Below are 17,030 nucleotides of genomic sequence, written 5' to 3' on the forward strand. Positions count from 1 at the left end.
GTCTAGTGCCTTTGATCTTGTAACCTCCCCCGGGGTGTTGGCCAATTGCTAATTTATCCCAAATAAGGACCCACAATCCCTCTCACCTGATCCTTTAGTCAGTCCTATAAATTTAGTAGCATCTTAAGGGGTGCACGCGTGTGGGGTCAGGCACGCGCATCACGGCAGCTAAGCATACAGACGCCGCAGTTATTTCAACGGCAGTTAGTCACGGCAGGAGTCAGGACCCCACTCTATGCTCTGTTTCTTCTGGGTGTGTCTTCCGAGTAAGCACTTCTTATTACTTGAATCTAGCATTCTATTAACCCATCTTACTTCTTTGCCATGTTTACCTATGCCCCTACATTGTTTGCTCCACTAGTCCTCTCTCTCCTTCGCTATCACAAATCCCAGCACTCCCTAACCTAATAATCATCTCCCCTTCCCTCTTACCTCCCCACCTGTCCTCCTCTGCTGACCTGCTCCTCAACCTCAAATCTGTCCAACAAACACATAAAACAAGTCGGACACTCTCTTTCTCCCACCTGCTCTCTCTCTCTCCTTCTCCTCACTGCTGGAGACATATCTCCCATCCCTGGACCCCCACATCTCATACCTCCCATTACTACTCCCTCCTATCATTCACTATCCAACATGAACTTCCGCACTCTTTCCAACATAAAACCCGTGCCCCTGACGCCCACCCCCCTGCTCCCTCTCTCTGGAGCACTCTGGAATGCCCGCTCAATGCAATAAGCTTCATGTGATTCACGACCTTTTTCTCTCCCGCAATCTTGCCTTCCTTGGCCTCACAGAAACATGGCTAACACCCCCTGACACCGCCTCCCCTGCTGCGCTGTGTTACGGAGGCCTCCACTTCACCCACACCCCTCGACCCGGCAACAAACATGGTGGAGGAGTGGGTCTTCTCCTTTCTTCAAACTGCACCTCTAACCCAATCCTACCTCTTCCCTCCCTTATCCTCCCCTCTTTTGAAGTCCATTCTGTCCGCATCTACTCTCCCTCCAACCTCCAAGTGGCCGTCATATACCGACCTCCGGGCCCGGCCACTGCCTTTATTGACCAATTCTCCACCTGGCTTCTTCACTTTCTCTCTGCTGACACTCCCACCATCATCATGGGTGACTTCAACATCCCCATTGATACCCTTCAGTCAACAGCCTCCAAACTTCTGTCCCTTACCTCATCCTTTGGACTTACTCAGTGGTCCTCCGCAGCCACCCACACAGATGGGCATACACTAGACCTGGTATTCACCCGTCTCTGCTCTCTATCTAACTTCACCACCTCCCCTCTCCCTCTATCCGACCACCACCTGCTCACCTTCTCATCCCTGTCCTCCTCACCAATCATCCATATCCAGCAACATGCGCACCCACGCAGAAACCTTGCACACCTAGACACCCACACACTCTCTGACTCCATCCTACCACTGGCATCCATATCCTCACTCCACGACACAGACAGTGCTGCTGCTTTCTACAATGCCACTCTCGCATCAGCTATTGACACGGTTGCCCCTCTCGTCCATGGCAGAGCGCGACGTATCAATAGACAACCTTGGCATAATAACACCACCAAAAAGCTAAGGCAAGTGTCCAGGGTTGCGGAGCGGCGTTGGAAGAGAACACACTCGCAAGACGACTTCACTGTATTCAAACAAGCAACACTCGCTTTTAAATCTGCACTCACCTCTGCTAAACAGGCCTACTTCACAACCCTCGTATCTTCCCTATCCCACAACCCCAAACAGTTATTCAAAACATTTAACTCCCTCCTCCGCCCCCCACTGCCCCCTCCAACCTCCCTCATCTCCGCTGAGGACTTTGCCACACACTTTAAAAATAAGATCGACCAGACAAGGCAAGACTTTATTGTTCAACCACCACAACCCCTTTGTATACCAGACCAATGCCCAAACCCCATAACCTCCCTATTCAACATCACTGAAGGGGGACTTAATTGTCTCCTCTCCAAATCCCACCTCACCACCTGTGCGCTCGACCCCATCCCATCCCACCTCCTCCCCAACCTCACCACCACACTTATCCCATCCCTAACCCACCTCTTCAACCTATCACTAACTTCTGGCACCTTCCCCTCTGCGTTCAAACATGCCACAATCACGCCTATCCTTAAAGCCAACCCTCGATCCAACTGCTATGTCCAGCTATCGCCCAATATCGCTGCTCCCATTTGCTTCCAAACTCCTGGAGCAGCACGTCCATGCTGAACTCTCCTCCCACCTCTCATCTAACTTGTTGTACGACAATCTACAATCTGGTTTCCGCCCCCATCACTCAACTGAGTCTGCCCTGACCAAAATCACTAACGACCTACTTACCGCCAAAGCTACTGGACAATACTTTGTACTCCTCCTTCTAGACCTGTCCTCTGCTTTCGACACAGTTGACCACTGCCTCCTACTACAGATCCTCTCCTCCTTTGGCATCAAAGACCTCGCCCTATCCTGGATCGCCTCGTACCTTTCCAACCGCACATTCAGCGTTTCCCACTCCCATACTACCTCCTCATCCCACCCTCTCTCTGTTGGAGTCCCCCAAGGCTCTGTTCTAGGACCCCTACTCTTCTCAATCTATACACTTGGCTTGGGACAACTCATAAGGTCCCATGGATTCCAGTACCACCTCTATGCTGACGACACTCAGATCTACCTCTCTGGCCCAGACGTCACCGCTCTGCTGTCCAGAATCCCAGAGTGCCTATCAGCCATATCCTCCTTCTTCTCCTCTCGCTTCCTCAAACTCAATGTGGACAAATCTGAACTCATCATCTTTCCTCCATCCCACAAATCTTCCTTACTTGACCTATCTATCGCAGTCAATGACATCATGCTTTCCCCTGTACCCGAAGTCCGCTGCCTCGGAGTAACCTTCGACTCTGCCCTGTCCTTCAAACCACACGTCCAAGCTCTTTCCACCTCCTGTCGCCTCCAGCTCAAAAATATCTCCAAGATCCGTCCTTTCCTCAACCTACTAAAATGCTTGTGCACGCCCTCATCATTTCCTGCCTTGACTACTGCAACATCCTTTTCTGTGGCCTCCCTGCTAACACCCTTGCACCTCTCCAGTCCATCCTTAACTCTGCTGCCCGACTAATCCATCTCTCTCCTCGCTACTCCTCCGCTTCCCCCCTCTGCAAATCCCTTCACTGGCTCCCATTCCCTCAGCGTATCCAGTTCAAATTGCTAATACTGACCTACAAAGCCATCCACAACCTGTCTCCTCCATATATCTCTGAACTAATCTCTCGATATCTTCCCTCACGTGACCTCCGGTCCTCCCAAGACCTCCTTCTCTCCTCCACACTTATTCGCTCCTCATCCAATCGCCTCCAAGACTTCTCCCGAATATCCCCCATCCTCTGGAACTCTCTGCCCCAACACGTCCGACTATCAACCACAGTCGGATCCTTCAGACGGAACCTGAAAACTCACCTCTTCAGGAAAGCCTACAGCCTGCACTGACACCGCTGCTGCCTCATCACCAACGAAGCTACCGCCTCACCAACACCGGAGCTACCGCCTCACCAACACCGGAGCTCCTGCAACCCTCAACCTACTGTCTCCTTCCCCATAATCCTGTAGAATGTAAGCCCGCAAGGGCAGGGTCCTCGCCCCTCTGTATCAGTCCGTCATTGTTAGTTTGTTTACTGTATGTGATATTTGTAACTTGTATGTAACCCCTTCTCATGTACAGCACCATGGAATCAATGGTGCTATATAAATAAATAATGATAATAATAATCTATAAAGCAATCGCATTAGTTAACTCCTACAGTGAGCATCCTAACAAAAATTCAAAACATGGCAAAATATGGTTTTTCATCATACCGCTGGGAAAAAAGTGGAATAAAACACGACCAATGTAAATAATGGTATTGCTGGAAACATCATCTTGTCCCGCAAAAAAACAAGCCGCCATACAGTTCCATCAGAGGAAAAATATCAGAGAATCATAAAATCATAGAATGGTAAGTTGGAAGGGACCTCCTGGGTCATCTTTTCCAACCCCCTGTTCAAAGAAGGATTCACTAAATCATCCCAGACAGATGTCTGTCCAGCCTCTGTTTGAAGACTTCCATTGAAGGAGAACTCGCCTCCTCTCATGGCAGCCTGTTCCACTCATTGATCACCCTAACTGTCAAAAAGATTTTTCTAATATCGGTGTCTCCTCCCATTCAGTTTCATCCCATTGTTTCTAGTCTTTCCTTGTGCAAATGAGAATAAAGATGATCCTTCTACAATGTGACAGCCCTTGAGATATTTGTAGACGGCTATTAAGTCTCCTCTCAGTCTTCTTTTTGCAGGCTAAACATTCCCAAATCCTGTAACCATTCGTCATAGGACATGGGTCGCAGACTGTATGAATAGGAAGACCCAGCGCACCACCATAGAGGAAATACATTTAGGGGGTGCATTTAGTAGAAAAACAACAACAATGAAAAATGGCAAAAAAAAGACACTACTATAATATGCACACCACCAAATAATCGTATAACAGAAAAAAATCCACTTTATTGGCACACATATTAAAATATAATTAAAATCACCACACTACTATAGTCATCCTGGGTACATAACATGGACCCCAATAAATCTCTGTATACTGCCTGGTATATAAAAGCAAAAATATGCACAGTATATAAGATTGTACCACCCTTCCTAACGGCACATGGGGTATCTAGGACCACATGTAGGACATGGTTAGTGAGTAGGGCACTGGAAAACCAGTAACCACAAGATCACCCATAAATATGGTAACCAAGGGTCCCTAAGTACCAGCATGAGAACCATGCAATAGTTAGAAGAGGAACTGTTACCTAATCCAACCGCCGCTAAGAAAGATCAGGCTGGGGGACCCAGGAGGATCAGCAGGGCATGGCCCCACGCGTATCGCCTTCTAAATGAGGCTTCGTCAGGGGAAGTAGCTACCTAAATGAGGCTGACGAAGGCTCATTGCTTTTGACGTCTCTTGCAAACCTTAATTCATTGTCTTTTCGGAATTGTTAACGATTGTGCTTTGTGAATCTCATTTTTCAAAATTTCCCATCCTTCCTAAACATTTTTGTCCTTAAAGGGACTCTGTCACCTGAATTTGGAGGGAACAATCTTCAGCCATAGGGGCGGGGTTTTCGGGTGTTTGATTCACCCTTTCCTTACCCGCTGGCTGCATGCTGGCTGCAATATTGGATTGAAGTTCATTCTCTGTCCTCCGTAGTACATGCCTGCACAAGGCAATCTTGCCTTGCACAGGCGTGTACTATGGAGGACAGAGAACTTCAATCCAATATTGCAGCCAGCGGGTATGAAAAGGGTAAATCAAACACCCGAAAACCCCGCCCCTATGGCTGAAGATTGTTCCCTCCAAATTCAGGTGACAGAGTCCCTTTAAGGACATCCAGCCATTGGATCCCTCTGATATTCTTTGTGAGTCCCTTAAAATCTGCCTTTCTGAAATCTAACCTTGAAGTTTGAATCTTCACAGGTCTTCCTCCTCTAGTTATCCCAAATTCTAAAATAGCTTGGTCGCTACCTCCTCCTCCTAAAATAGTTACAGCTCTCAGAATAAAGCAATGCTAAAACAATATTTTTTCAATACAATAGTTTTTGTGTACAAGCAGCAAAACCTAAATTATATAAATGTGGTATCACTGTAATCATACTGATCTAAACCTTTCTTATCACTATTCCCACATGGTGATCGGCTAAAAAAAATCAGTCTCAGAGTTGCTGGTTTTTGCTCATTCTGCCACCCAAAAATTGGAATAGAAAGAGATTAAACAACGTTATGTGCCCGAAAATTACTATCAATAAAATGTCAACTTGTCCTGCAAATAACAAGGAACAACAACAAATATAGCAATGCAAAAACTTGTTTTAGTGTGAGATAGCAGCCAAATACAAAAAATATATAGATCTGGTCTTGCTGTAATCACACCAACCCGAAGATTAAAGTCATCTAATCACTTATGCCGCATGAGGAACAGCGTAAAAAATCAATACAACCAATGTTTCACCTGATGTTGGTGTTCATCCTGCCTCCTAAAAATTGCAGTAAAGCTTAGGGCTCATTTGTCTTGCACTCTACGCTGCTCGCTTACACTGGGGTTTCTGCTTAAATCTCTGAAATGTGATCCAGACGGAACCCCCAGCGGAAGATGAGGCAGTTGGTGACATTGCGGATGCCATCTGGCCTATAATCTGGCGGTGGCAGTCTTTAGGTGTGCATAAAAGCACAGTCCGCCACAATTTTGTGTACCTCTTAAAAGTCATATACCGCTGAATAAAAGCTACACAGAGTCTGAAGTACCACTGCTGCCTCATTAGTGAATGGATCCCTCGGGGTTTCATCTGAATCATGTATTTTTTAGATTTAGTTAGAAACCGCGATGTATGCGCTCAGTGTAGAGCACAGGATAAATGTGATCCAAAATGCCACAAATAAAAGCTTCTACTCAACCCACAAAAAAACAAATCCTCAATCAGGTTTGTCATCTGTTAGCAGAAAGGAGGAGTCCACATTACTGGTAGCACAAAGGCTCCACAAAAGTGACGTCGCTCCCACCAAAAGAAATCCAGTGACATCTGCTCTCCCAAATCAAAATTCCCCCTCCTTCTGAGCCCCACAGTGTGCCTAAACCACAGTTGGCATCCACATGTTTGGCATTACTGTAGCAAGGAGAGCCCACTTAATTTACGGAGTGCGTGACTCCAGAAGTACAAGCTGGGTACAATTTTACGAGCACCACAATGGCATATTTGCATTATCACTTAGCAACATCCATTGCTAGCAAAATCATCACTACACATGTAGATTAATCCCCAGAGGGGTGTAATTTCCAAATTGGGGTCACTTGAGGGGGGGGGGGGGGGGGATTCTGCTTTCTGGCACTTAGGGGCTCTGTGTATGGAGTCCAGAAAATATTGTACGAAAATGCGTTCTCCAAGAGTCCCTCCTGAGTCTTGCTGTGTGGCCAAACAATACTGTACAGACACACATGGGGTATTGCCACGTTCACAAGAAATTGTGTAACAAATTATGTGGTCATTTTTACCAATTTACCCTGGTGAAAATGTAAAATCTGGGACTAAAATAACATTATGGTGATTAAAAATGTAATTTTGTTTTTCTTCACTCAATGGTATAAAATTTGAGAAACATGTGGTGTCAATATGCTCTTTGTACCTAGATTTCATTAAGAGGTGTAGTTTGTAAAATAGGGTCACTTATGAGGGTTATTGCTGTCCTTATACCTTAGAGGCTCTGCCATCCTCAAGCTACTCCAGTAAAATCTGCACTCCGATATGGCGCTCTTTCTCTTTTGAGCTTTGCACTGTGCCTAATAAGTTATTTTGATCACATATGGGGCGCTGCCGTACTTGGGAGACATTGTGTAACTACTTTAGTAGTTCATTTTTTTCCTATTATCCCTTTTAAAAATTAAAATCTTGGGGGTAAAACATTTTAGTAGAAAAAAAATAACTTTTCATTTTCACAGCCCATTGTTATACAATTCTGTGAAATAACTGGGGGTTTAAAATGCTCACTACACCGCTAGAAGAATTCTTCAAGGGGGGTAGTTTCCAAAATGGGGTCACTTGGCATTTCTGCTGTTCTGGACCTTATCTTCTCTCCTGATACGACATGGCATCCACAATCTATTCCTGGCAATTTTGCACTTCTAAAATTAAATGGCACTACTTCCCTTCCAAGCCCTGCCATATGCCAAAAACAAGAGTTTCTGGCCACATATAGGGTATCCCGATACTCAACAAATTTTGTGGTCCATTTTCTCCAGTTACCTTTGTGAAAATGAAAAATTAGAGGCTAAACAACATTTCTGGAGAATAAGCATCATTTTTAATTTTCCCAGTCCAATGTTTAAAGATTCCAAAAAACACCCATGGGTTCAAGATGCTCATCACACCTCTAGAGAAATTCCTTGTGGTGTGCAGTTTCCAAAATGGGGTCATTTGTTGAGGGTTTCCACTGTTTTGGAAAATCGGGGGCTCTGCAAACGGTGTCAGCTATCTATTCCAAATAATTATAAAACTCCAAAGGTCAAATGGCGCTCCTTTCCTTCTGAGCCCTGCCGTGCCCCCAAACAGTTTTCCATCATATATGGAGTATCGGTGTACTCGGGAGAAACTGCACAAGAAATGGTATGGTACATTTTCTCCCGTTTCCCTTGTGGAAATTTAAAAATGTGCAGCTATTTGCTGCAAATTTAAAGGGAAACGTTTATTTTTCCATTTTCATGTCTCAAAGTTCTAAAATTCTACTAAGCACCTTGGGGGTGCAAGGTGCTCACCACGGGTCCAAATACATTTCATGAGAGGTTTTGTTTCTAAAACAGGGTCTCTTGTGGGTTTCCACTACTTAGACACATCAGCGGCTTTCCAAACGCTGCATGGCACCCGCTAACAATTCCAGCCAATTTTCACTCCAAAAGTCAAGTAGCACTCCTTCCATTCCGAGACCGTAGTTTTCACCACATATGGGTTATCGATGTACTCAGGAGAAATTGGAAAACAAATTGTATGGTCCATTTTCTCCTGTTAATCTTGTGAAAATGGAAAATTTGTTGCTAAATCAACATTTTTGTGGGAAAATATGATTTTATTTCCTTTCAACAATGTTTTAATTCCTGTGATGCAGCTAAAGTGTTAGTATACTTCTTGAATGTGGTTTTGAGCACCTTGAGGGGGTGCAGTTTTTAAAATGGTGTCACTTATGGATATTTTCTGTCATATAGTCCCTTAAGGCCCCGTCACACACAGCGACGCTTAAGCGATTCCGACAACGATACGACCTGTCCTGGATCGTTGCTGCGTCGCTATGATATCGCTGGTGAGATGTCAAACAGAGCGATCTTCCCAACGACGCAGCAGCGATGCGGCGACCTGTAGCGACCTGTACAACGCTGTCGTTTGTCGTTGTGACCCTTTCACATGGCTGCTATGATAACGATACAGACCTCGATGAGGGACGTCTTGTGTGACGTTGTAGTCACACAGGCGTGCCTTTGTGTTGCCTTGTCCGCCCCCATTCAGTTAATTGGTGGTCACTACTGCGTTCTGATTGGTCAGCGGCCTAGCCATATGAGGCGACACGATAGCTCTTCCGTCCTTTGTTCCTGAGCGCGTGGTGGTGGATTGCAGATCGTTGTAGAGTTCTCCGGCCTGCGACTTCTAGCGCGTGGTGGTGGATTGCAGATCGTTGTAGAGTTCTCCGGCCTGCGACTTCTATTCGTTGCTATTCTTCGACGGTTCTATTCGTAAATCTATACTTTGTGCACGGTAGGTATCATTTGGGGTCTCAAATGCGTTTCCATTCCCTTGGCACCTATTAATCTGCTATCTTTGCTCTGGAAGGAGGGAGGGAGTGCTTTGTTGGTATCTGAGTATATATACTTTAGCACATGGAGCCATTTTAGGCAGTCTCGTGGGCACAGAGTGACCGCAGACAGGGTTACTAGGCCTTATTTTTTAAATAATAAATTTGGCTCTATGCCGGTTCCATTTGCATGGCAGGGGTACACAGGCAGCATTGGTGTGGTCGGTGGAGGACTATTGGAAGGAGGGACTGCAGACTGGCAGAGATTATTAGCAGGCCAGGCGCATTGTTCTTTATTTTACATTCACAGTAGTGTGGCTCATACATAACTCTTTTCAAAATGTTATTTAAAATTTTCCATATATGCTCACTGTATGCTATTCTTTCTTTCAGATGTCTTTCAATACCGAGGAGTTTGTACGGGAATTGATTGAGATGTATCGATCCCTGCCCTGCCTTTGGCAGATTAAATCCGCTGACTACAGCAACAGAAACAAGAAGAGGGAGGCTTTTGCCAAACTTGTTGCTCTGTTTCAGCAGCATAACCCCAGCGAGAAGGTGGATGAGAGTGTTGTCCGGAGAAAGATCCAGGGTCTACGCACAGTTTATAAAAAGGAGCTCAACAAGGTGGTGAGGTCAAAGAAGTCTGGTGCCGCCACAGACGAGGTTTATGTGCCATCGTTATGGTACTTTGACTTGCTTGGCTTCACCCGTGACCAGGAGCTCCCGCGTACAATGGCATCTTCAATGCGGCAGACCCTGGATGAAGACCCTGTGATTCCGACTGACACCCCTGTTGGAGATGTAAGTACCTTCTTTGCTTGCTTCCCTGTAAAAAGCTTTAAAACTTGGTCTCTCATGCCATAGTCGAGTAGAAAATAGTAACTAAGTTTTTCCCTCTTTTATTATGCTGCATTTTATCCAAGTTATCCCTTCCACTTCAGATAAGTACAATCCTTAACTTTTTGGCCCCACTCAGTGCTCTGTTGTGAATTCTGTGGCTGAGTTCACTTCTGTGGTCACAAGTGGTATTGCAGTCTCTGGGCTTCCTCCCTCAGGTGTTTTGGTGAGCTCGTTGGCTGCCTTGCTATTTAGCTCCACCTGAGTCTGTCTTCCTTGCTCCTTGTCAATGTTCCAGTGTTGGATCTGAGCTACTGCATCTTTCCTTGGGCCTGCTGCTCTGCTAGATAAGTGCTTCTAGTTGTTTTCTGTTTTTTCTGTCCAGCTTGTTATTATCTTTTGCTGGAAGCTCTGAGAAGCAAAGGGGTGCACCGCCGTGCTGTTAGTTCGGCACGGTGGGTCTTTTTGTCCCTTTGCGTGGTTTTCGTTTTAGGGTTTTTTGTAGACTGCATAGTTCTCTTTGCTATCCTCGCTCTGTCTAGAATATCGGGCCTCACTTTGCTGAATCTATTTCATTCCTACGTTTGTCTTTTCATCTTGCTAACAGTCATTATATGTGGGGGCTGCCTATTCCTTTGGGGTATTTCTCTGAGGTAAGTCAGGCTTGTATTTCTATCTTCAGGCTAGTCAGCTCCTCAGGCAGTGCCGAGTTGCATAGGTAGTTGATAGGCGCAATCCACTGCTGCTTCCAGTTGTGTGAGGATAGATCAGGTACTGCAGTCTACAGAGATTCCACGTCTCAGAGCTCGTCCTATTGTTTTGGGTTATTGCCAGATCTCTGTATGTGCGCTGATTACTGCACGCTGTGTTGCCTGATTGCCAGCCATAACAGTACAAGGAGCCCGGCCAATGATTTCCAATAGAGGGAAAAAAGAAATCCTGACATCATTTTTTTTTCTTAGCTCTGTCTTCAGTCTTTTTTTTCCCCTAGACATTAGAGTGCTTCAGGACACAGCTGTGGACATGGATATTCAGGCTCTGTGCTCCTCAATGGATAATCTCGTTGTAAATGTACAAAAGATTCAAGATACTATTGATCAGAAATCGATGCTAGAACCAAGAATTCCGATTCCTGATTTGTTTTTTGGTGACAGAACTAAGTTCCTGAGCTTCAGAAATAATTGTAAGCTATTTTTGGCCTTGAAACCTCATTCTTCTGGTAATCCTATTCAACAGGTTTTGATTATTATTTCTTTTTTGCGCGGCGACCCACAGGACTGGGCGTTTTCTCTTGCACCAGGAGATTCTGCATTGAGTAATGTTGATGCATTTTTCCAGGCGCTGGGATTGCTTTACGATGAGCCTAATTCAGTGGATCAAGCTGAGAAAAATCTGCTGGCTTTATGCCAGGGTCAGGATGATGTAGAAGTATATTGTCAGAAATTTAGAAAATGGTCAGTACTCACTCTGTGGAATGAATCTGCACTAGCGGCTTTGTTCAGAAAGGGTCTCTCTGAAGCTCTTAAGGATGTAATGGTGGGATTTCCTATGCCTGCTGGTTTGAATGAGTCTATGTCCTTGGCCATTCAGATCGGTCGTCGCTTGCGCGAGCGTAAATCTGTGCACCATCTGGCGGTATTGTCTGAGAGTAAGCCTGAGCCTATGCAGTGCGACAGGACTATGACTAAAGTAGAACGGCACGAACACAGACGTCTGAACAGACTGTGTTTCTATTGTGGTGATTCTACTCATGCTATTTCTAATTGTCCTAAACGCACTAGGCGGTTCGATAGCTCTGCCGTTATTGGTACTGTACAGTCCAAATTCCTTTTGTCCATTACCTTAATGTGCTCTTTGTCATCATATTCTGTCATGGCGTTTGTGGATTCAGGCGCTGCCCTGAATCTGATGGATTTGGATTATGCTAAACGTTGTGGATTTTTCTTGGAGCCTTTGCGGTGTCCTATTCCGTTGAGAGGAATTGATGCTACACCTCTGGCCAAGAATAAGCCTCAGTACTGGGCCCAGCTGACCATGTGCATGGCTCCTGCACATCAGGAAGTTATTCGCTTTTTGGTACTGCATAATTTGCATGATGTGGTCGTGTTGGGGTTGCCATGGCTACAAACCCATAATCCAGTATTGGATTGGAACTCTATGTCGGTAACCAGCTGGGGTTGTCAGGGAGTACATGGTGATGTTCCATTTTTGTCTATTTCGTCATCCATTCCTTCTGACATCCCAGAGTTCTTGTCGGACTTTCAGGATGTATTTGAAGAGTCCAAGTCTGATGACCTTCCTCCGCATAGGAATTGTGATTGTGCTATCGATTTGATTCCTGGTAATAAATTCCCTAAGGGTCGTTTATTTAATTTGTCCGTACCTGAACACACCGCTATGCGCAGTTATGTGAAGGAGTCCCTGGAGAAGGGACATATTCGCCCATCGTCGTCACCATTGGGAGCAGGGTTCTTTTTTGTAGCCAAGAAGGATGGTTCGCTAAGACCGTGTATTGATTACCGCCTTCTTAATAAGATCACTGTTAAGTTTCAGTATCCCTTGCCATTGATTTCTGACTTGTTTGCTCGGATTAAGGGGGCTAGTTGGTTTACTAAGATTGATCTTCGTGGTGCGTATAATCTGGTGAGAATCAGGCAGGGAGATGAATGGAAAACGGCATTTAATACGCCCGAGGGTCATTTTGAGTATCTGGTGATGCCGTTCGGACTTGCCAATGCTCCATCTGTTTTTCAGTCTTTTATGCATGACATTTTCCGTGAGTATCTGGATAAATTCTTGATTGTTTACTTGGATGACATTTTGATCTTCTCAGATGATTGGGAGTCTCATGTGAAGCAAGTCAGAATGGTTTTCCAGGTACTGCGTGCTAATTCCTTGTTCGTGAAGGGATCAAAGTGTCTCTTCGGTGTGCAGAAAGTTTCATTTTTGGGGTTCATCTTTTCCCCTTCTACTATCGAGATGGATCCGGTTAAGGTTCAGGCCATCCAGGATTGGACTCAGCCGACATCTCTAAAAAGTTTGCAGAAATTCCTGGGCTTTGCTAATTTTTATCGTCGCTTCATCTGTAATTTTTCTAGCATTGCCAGACCATTGACCGATTTGACCAAGAAGGGTGCTGATTTGGTTAATTGGTCTTCTGCTGCCGTGGAAGCTTTTCAGGAGTTGAAGCGTCGTTTTTGCTGTGCCCCTGTGTTGTGTCAACCTGATGTTTCTCTTCCGTTCCAGGTCGAGGTTGATGCTTCTGAGATTGGTGCAGGGGCGGTTTTGTCACAGAGAGGTTCTGGTTGCTCAGTGTTCAAACCATGTGCTTTCTTTTCCAGGAAATTTTCTGCTGCTGAGCGTAATTATGATGTGGGCAACCGAGAGTTGCTGGCCATGAAGTGGGCATTCGAGGAGTGGCGTTATTGGCTTGAGGGTGCTAAGCATCGCGTGGTGGTTTTGACTGATCATAAGAACCTTACTTATCTTGAGTCTGCCAAGCGCTTGAATCCTAGACAGGCCCGTTGGTCGTTATTTTTTGCTCGTTTTGATTTTGTGATTTCATACCTTCCGGGCTCTAAAAATGTGAAGGCGGATGCTCTGTCTAGGAGTTTTGTGCCCGACTCTCCGGGGTTATCTGAGCCGGCGAGTATCCTCAAGGAAGGAGTCATTGTGTCTGCCATCTCCCCTGATTTGCGGAGAGTGTTGCAGAAATTTCAGGCTAATAAACCTGATCGTTGTCCGGCCGAGAAACTGTTCGTCCCTGATAGGTGGACTAGTAAAGTTATCTCTGAACTTCATTGTTCGGTGCTGGCCGGTCATCCAGGAATCTTTGGTACCAGGGAGTTGGTTGCTAGATCCTTCTGGTGGCCATCTCTGTCACGGGATGTGCGTGCTTTTGTGCAGTCCTGTGGAATTTGTGCTAGGGCTAAGCCCTGCTGTTCACGTGCCAGTGGGTTGCTTTTGCCCTTGCCGGTCCCGAAGAGGCCTTGGACACATATTTCGATGGATTTCATTTCTGACCTTCCCGTTTCTCAAAAGATGTCTGTCATTTGGGTGGTCTGTGATCGCTTTTCTAAAATGGTCCATCTGGTGCCCTTGGTTAAATTGCCTTCCTCCTCTGATTTGGTGCCTTTGTTCTTCCAGCATGTGGTTCGTTTACATGGCATTCCTGAGAATATTGTTTCTGACAGAGGTTCCCAGTTTGTCTCGAGGTTCTGGCGAGCCTTTTGTGGTAGGATGGGCATTGACCTATCTTTTTCCTCGGCTTTCCATCCTCAGACTAATGGCCAGACCGAACGAACCAATCAGACCTTGGAAACATATCTGAGATGTTTTGTTTCCGCTGACCAGGATGATTGGGTGTCATTTTTGCCGTTGGCTGAGTTCGCCCTTAATAATCGGGCCAGCTCGGCTACCTTGGTCTCTCCATTTTTCTGCAATTCTGGGTTCCATCCTCGTTTCTCTTCAGGACAGGTTGAGTCTTCGGACTGTCCTGGTGTGGATTATGTGGTGGACAGGTTGCAGCAGATCTGGACTCAGGTAGTGGACAATTTGACCTTGTCCCAGGAGAAGGCTCAGCTTTTCGCTAATCGCAGACGCCGTGTGGGACCCCGACTTCGTGTTGGGGATCTGGTTTGGTTATCTTCTCGTCATATACCTATGAAGGTTTCCTCTCCTAAATTTAAACCTCGTTTTATTGGTCCGTATAGGATTTCTGAGACTCTCAATCCGGTGTCTTTTCGTCTGACCCTCCCAGACTCCTTTTCCATACATAATGTATTCCATAGGTCGTTGTTGAGGAGATACGTGGCACCTATGGTTCCATCTGTGGAGCCTCCTGCCCCTGTTTTGGTGGAGGGGGAGTTGGAGTATATTGTGGAGAAGATTTTGGATTCTCGTGTCTCTAGACGGAAACTCCAGTATCTGGTCAAATGGAAGGGTTATGCTCAGGAAGATAATTCCTGGGTTTTTGCCTCTGATGTCCATGCCCCAGATCTTGTTCGTGCCTTTCATGTGGCTCATCCTGGTCGGCCTGGGGGTTCTGGTGAGGGTTCGGTGACCCCTCCTCAAGGGGGGGGTACTGTTGTGAATTCTGTGGCTGAGTTCACTTCTGTGGTCACAAGTGGTATTGCAGTCTCTGGGCTTCCTCCCTCAGGTGTTTTGGTGAGCTCGTTGGCTGCCTTGCTATTTAGCTCCACCTGAGTCTGTCTTCCTTGCTCCTTGTCAATGTTCCAGTGTTGGATCTGAGCTACTGCATCTTTCCTTGGGCCTGCTGCTCTGCTAGATAAGTGCTTCTAGTTGTTTTCTGTTTTTTCTGTCCAGCTTGTTATTATCTTTTGCTGGAAGCTCTGAGAAGCAAAGGGGTGCACCGCCGTGCTGTTAGTTCGGCACGGTGGGTCTTTTTGTCCCTTTGCGTGGTTTTCGTTTTAGGGTTTTTTGTAGACTGCATAGTTCTCTTTGCTATCCTCGCTCTGTCTAGAATATCGGGCCTCACTTTGCTGAATCTATTTCATTCCTACGTTTGTCTTTTCATCTTGCTAACAGTCATTATATGTGGGGGCTGCCTATTCCTTTGGGGTATTTCTCTGAGGTAAGTCAGGCTTGTATTTCTATCTTCAGGCTAGTCAGCTCCTCAGGCAGTGCCGAGTTGCATAGGTAGTTGATAGGCGCAATCCACTGCTGCTTCCAGTTGTGTGAGGATAGATCAGGTACTGCAGTCTACAGAGATTCCACGTCTCAGAGCTCGTCCTATTGTTTTGGGTTATTGCCAGATCTCTGTATGTGCGCTGATTACTGCACGCTGTGTTGCCTGATTGCCAGCCATAACAGTGCTCATACCGTTGAATGAAAAAAATCCTATCCTGTACTACTAGTTTCTCCCCTTAATTCTAAATTTTCTGTTCCTGCAGCAAGATCGGCATGATGATCTGTCCACCCCGACCAGTGAGGACCTGCTGGGAGATGAACCAAGCCGGGCGGAGGCTACTGAGGGGTCAAGTGAAGACCCTGCACCCTCAACCCCCAACACACCTTATGTACCACGGCGGATAAACAATGGTCGTAAAAGAAAAGAAACCGTGTCGCCATCAACCGAGTTGGTCACTTTGGCGAAGCAAATGTTAAGCCAGCAGAGCCACAGTACCGTGGACAGCTTTGCCAACTTTGCTGCTGATCGGCTAGGAAAGCTGCAAGACCAACAAAGGATACACGCCGAGAGGGTGATTTTTGAAACTTTGAGCAAAGCGGCAGCTGGACAGCTAGATGAAAGTTCAAGTGTGCAAAGTTTTATGGACCGTTCATGGCAGCCAATGAATGAAACGCCTCAGGAAATGCGTGGCACACCAGCACACCGTCAATTTAGATCACACCTGAACATGCCGCTTGCCCCTCCACCACAATATCCCAGGTTTTCTCATTCTTTTCTTGGGCAGTTATCATCTCCGCCCAGCCAAGGATTTTTGAATGGTGAAAACCATTATGAAGAATTATAGTTCCATTAAATATTTCAGGTTATAAGTATAATTGTAGTATAGTTAAGTTATTTTATATTAAAGAGTTAAATTTAAATGTTACTTTATGTTAAAAATTGTTATAAATAAAATTGTTTTGATAATTCTAAACTTGCAGCCTGCTTTACTGAATTCAGCATATACTTATTTGCAGGTCTAGTAGGCGGGGTAATGGGCTGGGTGCATGTATACAGATGCATACATATAATGAGTGTGCGTGATGAAACATGTTTGTTGTTTTTAACAAAGCGTACACATCAGGGGAGATAAACTGTTATTTTGTTTTATAAACAATATTAACATACCAACAACCTAATAA

General features: G+C 45.6%; 1 protein-coding gene across 1 annotated transcript; it reads left to right on the forward strand.

Annotated features, from left to right (window-relative positions):
• The first annotated feature begins 9,583 nt into the window (after positions 1-9,583).
• On the forward strand, positions 9,584-16,763 carry LOC138665375 (uncharacterized). The gene is made up of 2 exons (XM_069752804.1): positions 9,584-10,163; positions 16,112-16,763. The coding sequence occupies exons 1-2, from the start codon at positions 9,723-9,725 to the stop codon at positions 16,691-16,693; spliced, it is 1,023 nt and encodes a 340-aa protein (XP_069608905.1). The 5' UTR covers positions 9,584-9,722; the 3' UTR covers positions 16,694-16,763.
• Positions 16,764-17,030: the final 267 nt, after the last annotated feature.

This window comes from Ranitomeya imitator, chromosome 2, assembly GCF_032444005.1.
Source record: "Ranitomeya imitator isolate aRanImi1 chromosome 2, aRanImi1.pri, whole genome shotgun sequence".
Taxonomy (NCBI): Eukaryota; Metazoa; Chordata; class Amphibia; order Anura; family Dendrobatidae; genus Ranitomeya; species Ranitomeya imitator.

What these genes read in the sequence shown, in the direction of transcription:
- LOC138665375 (XM_069752804.1), top strand. Translation starts at nt 9,723, where the DNA reads ATGCTCACTGTATGCTATTCTTTCTTTCAGATGTCTTTCAATACCGAG. An exon ending in CTGACACCCCTGTTGGAGAT is followed by an intron (nt 10,164 to 16,111) that starts GTAAGTACCTTC and finishes CTGTTCCTGCAG; the next exon opens with CAAGATCGGCATGATGATCT.